A 12,883-nucleotide genomic window follows, 5' to 3' on the forward strand; every position below is an offset into this window, starting at 1 on the left:
AGGGCCACTGGGTACCGAGAACCACACACCATCTTATTTCAACCAGCAACCCCCGAGGCCGACTGCATAGCTATCCCTGTTCTCCAGAGAGGGAAACTGAGGCACCAGGGGCACAGTGCTTGCCCAGGGTCACATAGAAATGGAAAGTGCACTAAGTGTGCAGCCGTGTCTGTCCGACAAGGGTAATGGCTGCAGTGCCCTGGAGCCCGGGCCAGGCAGCCCTCTCCAGCCCAGGCCAGCCCCACTGCCTGGGGCCCAGTGGCTGCCCCACTCCAACTGTGCACTGGGGGGCCTTGTCTCCTCCCCCAGCCCAGCGTGCACCCCTCCCCTGGCCTCTCCCCTTGGTTTGACACTCCATCTGGACCAGGACAGGAAGCTTTGGGCCAGGGGAGGGGTCTGAGAGCAGTGTGAGGGGCAGCAAGCCGACTAGCAAGGGGCACAGACTGAGGGGAGGATGCCAGGACGGGCAGGCGCGCAGCAAGGGGGCAGAGCACGTGCCACGGTAGCTTTGCCTCTTCCCTGCTCTTGCTAGCTGAAAGCACTGACTTAAAAGTAGAGCCACCTCTCGCCCCCTCACACCCACCCCCACCTCCTTCCCCACTCTAAAGGGCTCTCTGGGGGATGCTGCGCCGGGGTGTCTCTGGCCTACAGACCTGTGCCGCCGTCAGGCTGATGGCCTGGCGGGGCTGCTCACGCATGGGAACCCTCAGACTGAGCCCCTCCACCAGCCAGCCTCAAATGCCAGCCAGGAGCCACAGAGGCTTAACAAAGCACCTGCCCAACGAAGAAGGGATTCGCCTGCTGCAAACACAAGTATCTCTCTTTGCCACATTGTTATTTGTCTGTAGAAAGAAGCCAGGAAGGATAGAGACCCAAATGCAACAATGTTAAAGTCTGGGGGCTCAGAATTGGTTTGTTTTTCTTTTTCTTACCTGTAGTTAGGGGTTGAATTGTGTTCCTCTCCCCCTCTCCCCACCTAAATTCATACGTTGGGAGTTCTAAGTCCCCGGAACTGACTGTGTGCCTGTATCTGAAGACAGCATCTTCACAGAGGCGATCAAGCTACCGTGAGGTCATGAAAGTGACCTCAATGTGACTGATGTCCTTAGAACCCAATGTGACTGATGTCCTTATACAAGGGGGAAGTTTGGACACAGGGAGACACACAGAGAGAAGATGATGAGAAGACACAGAGAGCAGACAGCCATCTGCAAGCCAAGGAGAGGGGCCAGGACAGATTCCCACCCCCTCAGAAGGAACAACCCTGGGGAGGGTTCCCACACCTTTTGGTGCCGAGCATGGCGCTCTCCGGGGTCCCGGCAGCAGCAGGCACACTGCCCCCCACCTCCACCTGGTTTTCAGAATTGCCAGCATTTGGGATTTCGTAATATGAGATTGAGGAATAACGATCTTCCATGTCTCTCGTCTTCGAACCTGGAAGCAAAGCCGGGGACCCACATTCGCCCTCAGGGGTCCTGGCAGGCGCCCCCGGACCCGCCCACAGCACCATGGGCCTCAGAGGAACAAGGCCCTTTCCCCTAACACGGCGGACGTCCTGACCCTGTTGGAACCGCCCAGGGAAACCTCCTCCAGCGCCCCGAGGGTGTCCCTAGAACCACAGGAAGCACCGGCTGGGCTACCCTCCTGCGACCTTAAAGTAGGTCCACGTTTTGGGACCACAGACAGCAGGCTCCTCCTTCCCCCGCGGGCCTCGGGAGCCAGGGCGGCGAGGACCCGGTCCCCACGCAACCCCACACTCACACCCTCTCACGTACGTCGGGTCCCAAATCTGCTCTGCTCCCCTCCCAGGGAGAACAGCGGGCCAGACCCAGGGGGCGTGGAGCCCACGCACAGGCCCCCCACCGCCGCCTGCACGCAGCTCGGGGATGTCCCCACTCATGCCCCTGCCGCGGGGCCGCACCGAAGCTCGGAGAGCTCTCACCGACCGCACAGGGTCCACGCAGGCCTGTGGCACACGCAGCACAGCCCGCTCGCCAGCCTCCGCTCGGCACAGCTCAGGGTGCAGGAGTCAGGTTTCCCTGGAGACCGGCCCGCCGTGCCCCAGGCGGCTCCGGGTCCCGGCCAATCCCCGCGCCCGGCCACGCCCATACCCACGGCCCCGCCCGCACCCCCTGGCGTCCCGGGTAGGGCAGGTGGGTCCCCTCTGTGACCTCACAGGGCCCACGGGCCGCCCGCCCCCAACCCCCGGCCCGCGCCCGGTGCCCCGCGGAGACCCTCACACCCGGCTTGCTGAGCCTGGGCCAGCGGCCTCCACCTCGGACACCCATCTCGCGGTCAAGCAGAGGACGGCGGGTCGGCCTCTGGGTCAGGGACTCCCCGGGGGAGATAGCGCTAAAAGCTCCCAACGCCCCCCGGGAAGAGCTCAAGAGGCCCCGTGTGACACCTGAGGACACTGAGGCACAAGGGAGTAAATTAACTTGTCCACAGCCACGTGCTAGGACACGGTAGGGCCAATACTTGATCAAGCCCTGCCTGACTCCAAAGCGGGTCGTTTCCGGTCAGTTAGTGTTTGTGGAAGGCACAGAGCGGGAGCTCACGGCCTGGTTGGGGAACAAGATAAGGGAGGAGCCGAGGGTCACTGGGAGAGAAGTGTTAGCTGTCTGGACCGAGGGGTCACTGGGGAAACCTTTATGGGGAGAAGATTCCTAAGTAGGGTTTCAGAGGATGAGTAGGAGCTCTCTCAACAGAAGAGAGAGCGCATTTCAGGGAACTGGACTAGTACGTGCACAGACACAAGGCTGGGAAAGAGCATGAGGCCTTTCTGCCACTGAAGCAGTCGTGGCTTCCTGGAGAGCGAGCGAGGAGGGGCTCTCTGGAGGCGCAGGGGTTGGGGTTCTCGACGCAGACTGCCCCTGAGAACAGGGGAAAGGGATAAGAAAACCTGATGACCAGGCCCCCCCCCCGAGCTGGAGTGGTGGGAAGAAGGCAGCTGTGCCAGGATCCCAGGGTCCCAGGGGCACTTCCTCCACCCTGCGATCTGTCTCCCAATTCACCTCTTTCTTCTCCCTGCTCCCCTCTCAGCCCCCCAGTACCACTTTGGTTCCTAGATCCCCTCTCTACCTCTTATCCTTTCCCCTCAGGTCCCATCTTTGCTTTGCTCCAACTGCAGCTTGCGAAGCTAAGCAGAGACAAACCGTGCTGCCTTTAAAACTTGTTTGTGAAAAGAGAAAGAAAAGCAGTCAGCTAAAACTTCCTGTTAAACCATACCACCTGCTGTGAGTTGAGCAGTGCCCACCCCCCCCCAAAAAAGGATAAGTTGAAGTCCTAACCCCTCTGAATGACCTTATACAGAAACAGTGTCTTTACAGATGCAATCAAGTGAAGAGGTCAGACTGGATTCCGGTGTGCCCCAAACCAAGTAACTAGTGTCCTTACAAGGAGAGGGAGATTTGGAGACACCAACACAGAGGGCAGAATACACTTCGGTTGTTTTCAGCCTATGGGTTTGTTGTAATGCTTTGTTACATTGACTCTAGGAAACTCACATATCACCCAGAATAAAAGACTGACTGAACAGCAGCTAAAACTATTTGTTTCAGCAAATCTGACAACTTCGTGAGGCTGGCAAAACAATTCTAACATGTGGCCCAAAAAAGGTGTTCTGGAAAATTCTATAAACTGGAAAAAAATGCAATATGAAATGCTGAAATTCTGCTTATGTTCATAAGAATATATGTACTGGTATTTTTAAAAACCAGGCATACAATTAAAAAGCCCTATTTCCACAAATTGATACAAGTCCTACAATGATGAAGAGTATATTCCAAAAGAATGTTTTCATAGGAAAAATATATTAATATTCATCGACAATATTCAAGAATATTAGTTTTTGGTGAATAAACTTGGTAAAAATCAGCAAATTAGTAGTTCAGCACACTGACCTTTAGGACGACTGGCTTTCAGCAAGTTAGCTGTTCAAATGACCGGTGATGGTGTTCGCAAATCTGAAAATACTGGCTGAACCTATTATAGTTATGAAATTTAGTGAAATATGACTGATGATGTGTGCATGGGGAAGAAGAGTGGCATTTCTATTAAAATTCAGTTGAAGGCTTTGAAAAGTCAACAAAAGCCACTTAAAAACTGCAATCAAATTAGATGCATGTGAGACACTGTAGAAGATTTGTGAGTAAAAAAATATTTTAAGAAATTCCAAAAGGATTCTACGGGCTGATCAGTTCTCAAGTGCTTTTAAGTTCACATGAAGGAAAGCAAGGGAAACTGGAAGTCACGGCCGGGCACCGAGTGCCACTATGAGTAACGCCTCAGCTGACCCACAGGGAAAAGTGAGCAGACGTATATGTGTGAGATCATGACTCATCAGAGGAAAGTGAGTGGATATACATGACAGGTAGTAGGTCAAAATACAATGTTTAAGGGAATGGGTAAAAATCTTGCTTTAAATGACTTTTTAGATCAACTAAATGATGGTTAGGTTTTTATCTTTTTTTCAGAATCACATGGAAGGCATGGTAACACACAGCTTCCTGTGTCTCACTCCCAGGGTTTCCGGTTCAGCAGGTCCTGAGTAGGTGGACTCCTGAGAATGTGCATTCCTACCAAGTTCCCAGATGCTGCTGCTGAAATCTGGACCACGCTTTGAAAACCACGGGGCCACGGTGTGGTGGGCAGGTGGTGTCGACTGAAAAAAGAAAAAGCACAACCTGAGAATTATGAGTTAAGTTTTTTGGGGGCAAAATGAGGACAATACCCCAGGAGGCAGCATTTCAGATAGCTCGGAGAAACTGCTCTGAACAGGTAGCGGGGAGGTCAGTATATATGTGATTTTGGTGAAGGGGGAGTACACGCAATCAAGCACGTATTTCTTGCAGAAGGTTTCTGCTAGTCACGAGGAGCAGACGTCACTGTGAAGGATTTTAGTGCTTTTCTAGATACAAGGAGATGCAAGAATTGGGCTCATAAAATCTTCTCCTGAAAATATCTAACCATCTGAAGAACTGTTCTGCCAGTTTTTCCTAGAGTACAGAGTGCCACATTCCTGATCTCTGCCCTGAACTCCTGTCAGGAGGTGTTGAAGGTCAGCAGCTGCAGCGGCTCATAATTTAATCCCTGTAGAGGTAGATGGCCAGTGCCAATTTGTAGGTGACAAGGGAACAGAGAGAAAGGATGATGGACAGGACAAAGCAGGAGGGGCCTTGAACGCCAGGTTAAAAACAGAAGCAGCAAGACATTTTTACACAGGAGGGCGGTGCAGTCAGACGTGTGCTCTGAGAGGTTTCAAGACTTTTTGCCTGGGACCCATTGTAATACCCCATTTCATATCATGAGCCAGTACAAACATAACTCAAAAAATTATGCGGAAAAACTCACTCTGCTACATGAACGCACCCTAATATTTTCATGTAGTCTATTCTTTTCTATACCATTTTACTAAAAATAAAATACAGGTCATAACCCTCAAAATTGATTTCACAACCCACTAACGGATCACAACTTGCTGAGTCAGGACCAACATTCAGAAAAGCACTGCTTTAAAAAGCGTATTCCGGCTACAGCGAGGAGGGCTGGAAGGCTCCCCTCAGGAGGCTGGTGCCAAGCCCAGAAGACAGTGGCCCAAAGTAAACACAGCAATCAAGGTGGAGAGAATGGATCTGAGATACTCAGGATGACCTGTTACCGACTCATTAACTCCATGGGGTGAAGGAGTGTGAGGTTATCAGTTAAGAGGCCTTGGAACAGAAAATCCACCTCAAATATCCAACAGTAAAGGGTGATTGGATGGCTCAGGAAACCAAACAGTCCAGAAGTTGGAGGCTCTTCAGGTTTGGTTTGATTCAGTGGCCCAACAGTATCTTCGAGGACCGTTTCTTCAGCTGTGCTTTCAACCAAGGCTGGCTTCCCTTTGTGGTCATAAGGAGTGGACAGAGGTTTCCAAGCCCCTCTCTCCTCTTTGGTTCATATGGCAGCCCAAGCCCTTTCCTGAAGCAATCATGGGGGTATAGGCGTCACTGACTGGACGTAATCAGAAGCCCGATTCTGGAGCTGGGGGACAGGGAAACTCCACCTACTTGGATGGCTCCCGTGAACTCTGGGGAAAATGGGAATCCCATCCCAGGAAAGTCAGAATCCTTCCTTAGGCCACAGAGGAGGGAAATGGATGCTGGGAAGGCCTCTACGTAGGTGATGTCTGGACCTGTGAAGACCAGTGAAGACCTGGTTACACACCAACATTTGAATCTTTAGCTCAAGGGAGAGCCCCAGGTAGCAAAAAAGATCTGAGTTACCAATGCTTGGTGGCTTTGGCTAGAATGGAGAGAATCAAGGTCACCCAGAGAGACTGTACAGGTTCATTTTGTCAGGTTTATTGAGTACTCTGTATGGGGGGGGGCGGGGTATGGGAGTACTGGAGAATAATTTCTAATAGAACGGATTGCAAATCTTAAGTAAATGATACAGATGAACCAGAAAAAATGTTTTCATATTATCAGAATAGAATTGAAACGGCAATAACTAGATGCATGCAGGACTGGAAGACAGTTAACCCCTTTTCACTGAAACCGGCCCCTGAAAGACACTGGACCTCAGAAAAATCTATTGAAGAGGGCTTCTTACATGGCAACTGTGTAATTAAATGGTATTAATTCTTTAAAGTTACAGTAATAACGCAAAAAAAATAATAATTGAGAAAAATAAAAACAAAAATACTGGTCTATGAAAAAATGATGAAAAGCTAACGGTAAGTAGCTTTATTTTATATGAACCATGTTTTACAATAAGACAGAAAATAAAATGCAGAAATTACACAGGGTGATTTATTAGGAAACAAATAACAAAAAGGAATACACATAAAGCTATACTAAAGGGCACCTCACCTGGCTATGCGGTTATAAGAGAAGCAGTTATTAAGGGGCCTACCTACAAAACCATGTGCAGGATACCGGTCAGTGCCCAGATGAGGATCTGTGACAGGGTCCCCTGCTCCTCTGCACATCAGCCACAGCTTGAGAAGCGCACCTCCCCGAGCCCCGCCCAGCTGGAAACCTCCACGTTCGCAAGGACAGGCAACAGCTACTCTCAGATCTCCCGGCTTGCAACCTACGTGGCTCTGGCATCCAGCGCCGGGAGGCCCATTCCTCCCAGCAACCCGAACCCGCCCACCTCCCTGCGGCCATTCAGACTCTTCCGATGGCCACCAGTCCAGCCAATGGCCACAACCCCCAGCCTCAGCCAATCAGAGGAGGCCTCTCCCGTTTAGACCTGGCCAATGAGGCGGCGGCCAAGGTTTTGTGGGCGTGCTCGCTCGTGCACAACCACTACAGGGCCCGCCCCGGGAGAGAGGGAGGGGCGCCCCTCGGAGGCCTCTAGGACCCGGGGGCGCCCGGCCGGCCTCCCGACGGCCCAAAATAGACACCGGGGCTGGGGGCCCGAGAGCAGGTCATGGAAGCGGAACGAGCCGGACGCCGCGGGGCCAGCGCGGCCACCCCGCCGCTGTTCGTGCGCGTCGCCCCCTCGCTCTTCCTCGGGAGCGCGAGCGCCGCGGCCGCCCCGGAGCTGCTGGAGCGCGCGGGCGTCACCCTGTGCGTCAACGTTTCGCGCCAGCAGCCCGGCCCGCGCGCGCCCGGCGTGACCGAGCTGCGCGTGCCCGTATTCGACGACCCGGCTGAGGACCTGCTGGCGCACCTGGAGCCTACCTGCGCCGCCATGGAGGCCGCGGTGCGCGCCGGTGGTGCCTGCCTCGTCTACTGCAAGAACGGCCGCAGCCGCTCGGCCGCCGTCTGCACCGCCTACCTCATGCGTCACCGCGGCCTCACGCGGGAGCGGGCCTTCCAGGTAGGGCGGGACTTTCTCGTGGGCGGGGCTTCCGGCGGGAAGAGGCGGGGCCTTCTGGGCGGGGCGAGGCTCTTTGCAGGGGCGGGGCCCGCTCGTGGGGGCGGGGCTTCGAGGAGAGCCCGGTCGTGGGGGCGGGGCCTCCGGGCGTTGGAGATGCCCGCGGAGCTTGCGACCAACTTTGCGCGGTGTCCAGCCAAAGCCTCTCGTTTGCAGATTGTGAAGAGCGCCCGCCCGGTGGCCGAGCCCAACCCGGGCTTCTGGTCCCAGCTCCAGAAGTACGAGGAGGCCCTGCAGTCGCGGTCCCGCCTGCCCGAAGAGCCCTCGGGCCCGACTGAGCCCTAATGGGTCAGCCCTTGAGGACGGCCCAACCCCAAAGGGGGGCGCTTGGAGTTTCCTGCAGCCTCGGGGTGGGAAGAGGTAGTTCACGCACTGACGGGAGGGTGGTCTGTCCTCTACTGCCTCATGTCCCACGGATTTTTTATGTTCTGCAACTTCCTGAAGGTCTCTGTCCCCCCTTGACGGTAGGGCAGGGGTGTGTCCACCGAGGAGAGAGCTGAGAATCGTTCCTCCCCTGGTCAGCAGGTTTATTAGACAGAGCTTGGTCAGGAACATCAAAACCACTTGAGGAATTTTAGCCAAAACCACATTTACTACAGAGAGATGGAGGCCACGGAGCCAAGGTCAGGAGATGGGGAAGTACAGGAGTCACAGAGACCTGCCACCCTGTTCCTGGCTGCCTTCCACTCTGATGTGGGCGACTTCTGGGGGGCTGCTGGCAGAACCTCGTGCCTGCCACCTGCTCAAGCCACAGTGGCTTTCCCAAACCTCACACTGGTCCCATCACAGAACACAACATGGGATCCAGCTGGTGAGGGCCCAGTTTCCAGACTTGTAGCTGCTGTGACACAGAGTGAGGGTTCGAGGCTGTGTGACAGACCACCCAATGTGGGCACCCTTGAGGGTCTCAGTGTGCGTACCTACCTCCTACCTTACTGGCCTCCCAGTTTCAGCAACAGCAATGAGTCCCAGCCTAACATCCTGCAGCCAAGGTCATGTCAACAATGCAATGACCACCCATGTGTCTGAGCTTGTTGATTCCTCTTCTGGTTCAGAGGCACCCCACTTGGACACGCTACAGCCTAAAGACTATACTAGAAAATTAATCACCACCAACACTCCTTAAATAAGATAGTGGGGAAAGAGTAAAGGAAAAATTGGGTAACACATATGAGTTACAGATAATATAATACCGGGTTAATATACAAATATATACATAACAAGGTTATGAATAAAATACTGCAGTTGATGTTTATCATTTTCCTTGACCCTCAGCCAGTGCCTCAGGTCCTGGTCTTTCCTAGTCGGGTGTCTGGAGCCTTCGTCCTGAAGAGCCCTGAGCGGCCCTGCCTGCACTGGCGCTGCGGCCTCTGCGACCTCTGCCATACAACCAGGGCGTCCTGGGAGGCATCAGGAGAACGCCCTGAGTTCCAGCGTCCTCCTCCTGGCCCCCCTGAGCAGCAGCAAAGCCCTGCTGCCCCTTGAAAGTCAGGATAAGGGAATTCCTTGGCGGTCCAGTGGTTAGGAGTCGGTGCCTTCACTCCTGGGGCCCAGGTTCAATCCCTGGTCAGGGAACTAAGATCCTGCAAGCCGCATGGTGCGGCCAAAAAAAAAAAAGAAAAGAAAAGTCAGGATCAGTCGCCTCACCCAGCAGAGCAACTCCTGATTTGAGGCTTGAGCCCCAAATGGTTAAGTGGTGTCTCAGTCCCCCGTCCAGGTGTGTCCCCAGATGGAAGCATCCTACCTGCAGATGAAGACCTCTGACCCAGCAGAGCCCAAATTTGTGGGGATGGGAAGCTCACACTCTGTGAGTGAGGCACTGGGGTGGTTGTGAAAGGGTCTTCCTCCTCCCCAACCCTCTTGCTCCTGCACCCGGGCTTCCAGCTCTGACGGTCCCTGGCTCAGAGCACACACCACACCCTGCAGGTCAGCACCCAACCCGGTGCGATGTCACCAATCGGCAGCCCCCATGTCCGAGAGCCACAGCCCTCGTCATAACCCAAATGCAGCTCTTCGTGGCTAACCCGACTTTCACACCTTTATGGAAGGCTTGCCAGCTGCCACTTACTCCCCACAAGCCCCTCACAGCTCGTGTCACTTTTTCATCAACCCCGTAAACAAGCTCCTGCTGTTGTCTCCACGTGGCGGGTGAGGCTCCAGTGGCTCCACCTGTAACCTCAGGTGAGCTGAGCGGTTTGCCCAGCTAGGAGGTCAGGAGCCAGGACCTGAGCCCACACATTTTTACCCTGTGTGCTCATGACACCCTTGCTGGCACACCCCCTCACCTGCTGACCTGGCCCTGGGTGACAGGGCTGCCAGGATGTCAGAGCCTGGGCCAGGCTGAAGGACATCTGTGGGTCACATCAGCCTTTTGTCCCACCAGCTCCATTCTGAGAACCATCCAACTTTGGCTGCCACCAGAGGCCCAGGTATCCCTAGGACCTCTGACCCAGGGACAACACAGCCCCCATCTGAACACCACAGGCTTCCTGGAAGCCCTCCTGCCTCCGTGTCCACCCGCTGGCAAGTGAGGCCAGGGACCCACTCCCCTCCCAGTGCCAGCGCACTCGAATAGGGGTACCTAGTCCACGTGCATCAGGGGAAAGCTGGGGTGCAGGCGGAGTGTCAGCTGCATCAGCCCACCCAAGCCAGCCAGGATTTGATCATCAAAAGGCTGGTGTATGAAAATTCCTACGGGAGAAACCCCAGCCTCTAGCAGTGCCGACTTTCAGGTTCCTCTCCCCTAAGCGGTTTGGGGCGAGAGGAGGACTGCACCGCAGCCACCCTGGACCTTTGTCAGCAAGGCAGTGCCCCCGCCCCCAGCACTGAAGGCAGTGTCCTCCGCAGGACAGGAACAGGGTGGAGAGTGGAGACGACCCCTGTGGCCTTCGAAGTGGTAACAGCCCCTCTGGACCTGCAGGACTGCCCCATTCCACCCCTTCTGTGTGCAGAACTGGCCGCTGGGAGGTGCCCAGGAGAGAAGGGATGAGACCCAATCCCTGCTCACCCAAGTCCAGGGGACCAGGAGGGCGAGAAGCCCCCTGATGTTAACTTACCCTGAGTGTGCAGGTGGCTGGTAGACCTGCCTGTGGGTGCCTAGGGCAGGCTAGTGTGGGTGCCCACACACGGTCCTCCTGAAGGTCTTCTAACTCCAGCCCCACTGGCCTGGTGGGGGGTCGGTGGCTCCAAAAGGCTGGTCAAACTGGGAGTGCCATCTAAAGCACTCTGCCCTTGGCACCTGGGCAGGTGCTGGGCCACCTGAAGGCATAGAGGACTGATCAGACCCCAGTTCTCTTCCCTCTTGAGTCTCGGATGCAGGACTGAACCCCCTCCTCCAGGTGACTGGCGAGTTTGGGGTGGGGCCCCGATAAGGAGATTGTGTCCCCCCAGCTAAGATGGCACATAGGAAAAACTGAAGAGATGCCTCGGTGCAGGTGCTCTGAATCAGTGAACATGTGTCCTCCCACTCAGGCGTCCTTCCCACCCAGCCCCCCACCCGCGGAGGAGGGCAGGCAGGATCACATGGATGACAGGTTGGGATACTGAGCCCAGAAGGATCAAACGCTACTCAGGGATGCCATCGAGGTTAAGTGCGTTGTGAGTCAGGCCCCAACTTTGCCACAGGGAGACTGATCAGGGGAGAGAGGTGGGTTGGATTCCAGGCCAAAAAGTCCCTTCTCCCTAAGGGTCTGACTTCTTACGCGATGATGACAGCATCTTGGTGGCCCCTCCGGTTCCATGGCTTTGAGATCCCCCTGATGCTAGCTCTTTGAGCACCCTCGCTGGTCTGCAGGCAGCCCCTCTGGGCCTAAGTCTCTGGGCAGGCCTGGGCGAGGTGGAATGGGGACAGGCAGGCCAGGTCCTGTTACTGCCCAGCCCTCACCTATACAATCTTCCTCCAGGGCCCTGACAGCCCTTAAGGCAGCACTGTCCAGCACAACTTTCTACAGTGATAGGACATCTGCTCTGTCGAGGATGGCTGCCGCTAGCCAGACACTACCCTCCAAACACACACGGAGACCTTGAAATACAGCTAGTGCAACTGAGAGACTGAACTTCTAATTTAATTTAAATCTAAATAGCTACACTGGGCTTCCCTGGTGGCGCAGTGGTTGAGAATCCGCCTGCCAATGCAGGGGACACGGGTTCGAGCCCTGGTCTGGGAAGATCCCACATGCCACGGAGCAACTAGGCCTGTGAGCCACAACTACTGAGCCTGCGCGTCTGGAGCCTGTGCTCCGCCGCGATAGTGAGAGGCCCGCGCATCGCGATGAAGAGTGGCCCCCACTTGCCACAACTAGAGAAAGCCCTCGCACACAAACGAAGACCCAACACAGCCAAAAATAAATAATAAATAAATAACAAATAAATTTTAAAAAATAAATAAACAAATAAATAAATAGCTACACTTATCTGACAGCACAGCCTTAAGGTTCTCGAGCACCGCCATGCACCATATGGCACGTAACACAGACCACTGGTCTCACAGAGGAGTGGGTCGGGTGTATGGGAATCATTCCATCATTCCTGGGGCCAGAGGTTCCCGAATGGACGAATAACACTGAGTTCCAGACGCCACACTTCCCAGCTTCCCTGACCCAGGTGTCCAGCAGTCGCGGCCTCAGGAACCTGGCCCGCAGCATCGCTGAGGGATCGGGCATCCTGACTCCCGGGGACTCCCAGACGCGAGCCGGGTAGGAAGCGCAAAGGGCTGGGGAGACCGCAGGGCCACTCCGCCGCCCGGCGCACCCCGGCTCGAAAGCGCCCCGCCCCCCACCCCACCCCCAGCACAGTGCCCCGGCCACCTGCACACGGCAGCTGCAGCCCCATGCACCGCACCGGCTCCCGGCCCAGCCCTGGCACAGCGCCCCCGGCCCCACGCACAGCGCCCCCGGCTCCCCTGTGCCCCCGCCCCGCACAGCGCCCCGGGCTCGCGGTCCTAGCCCCGCTCTCGGCTCCTCGGTCTCCCCGTTCACAGCGCCCCCGCTCACTTCGCCCCCGGCTCCCCGGTCTC

The 12,883-nt window shown here is 55.5% G+C and overlaps 2 protein-coding genes and 1 long non-coding RNA gene across 13 annotated transcripts in view; 1 reads left to right on the forward strand and 2 right to left on the reverse strand.

The window, feature by feature from the left end:
- ANKMY1 (ankyrin repeat and MYND domain containing 1) overlaps positions 1–7,813 on the reverse strand; it is a 53,028-nt gene extending 45,215 nt beyond the window's left edge. For 4 of the 11 annotated variants that reach the window (XM_082465301.1, XM_082465305.1, XM_082465304.1 and 1 more), the window contains exons 1-2: positions 1,947–2,122; positions 1,284–1,434 (exon numbers count right to left, since the gene is read on the reverse strand). In XM_082465301.1, coding sequence (XP_082321427.1) covers positions 1,284–1,434; positions 1,947–2,109 — 314 coding nt within the window. In that variant the 5' untranslated portion in view covers positions 2,110–2,122. The other 7 variants (XM_082465306.1, XM_082465307.1, XM_082465308.1 and 4 more) reach the window with 7 other exon arrangements.
- Positions 7,420–9,118, forward strand: DUSP28 (dual specificity phosphatase 28; the record flags this gene model as incomplete). Its single annotated transcript, XM_082465315.1, has 2 exons — positions 7,420–7,812; positions 8,026–9,118. 2 exons carry the CDS (start codon positions 7,420–7,422, stop codon positions 8,152–8,154), a joined length of 522 nt encoding a protein of 173 aa, XP_082321441.1. The 3' UTR covers positions 8,155–9,118.
- On the reverse strand, positions 9,041–12,090 carry LOC309662519. The gene is made up of 3 exons (XR_014264748.1): positions 11,571–12,090; positions 10,926–11,127; positions 9,041–9,452 (listed from the first exon to the last, which is right to left on the reverse strand). It is a non-coding gene; the product is annotated as an uncharacterized lncRNA (long non-coding RNA).
- Between the last annotated feature and the right edge of the window lie 793 nt (positions 12,091–12,883).

The sequence above is a fragment of the Balaenoptera physalus genome, assembly GCF_965194825.1.
Source record: "Balaenoptera physalus genome assembly, chromosome: 6".
Lineage (NCBI taxonomy): Eukaryota > Metazoa > Chordata > Mammalia > Artiodactyla > Balaenopteridae > Balaenoptera > Balaenoptera physalus.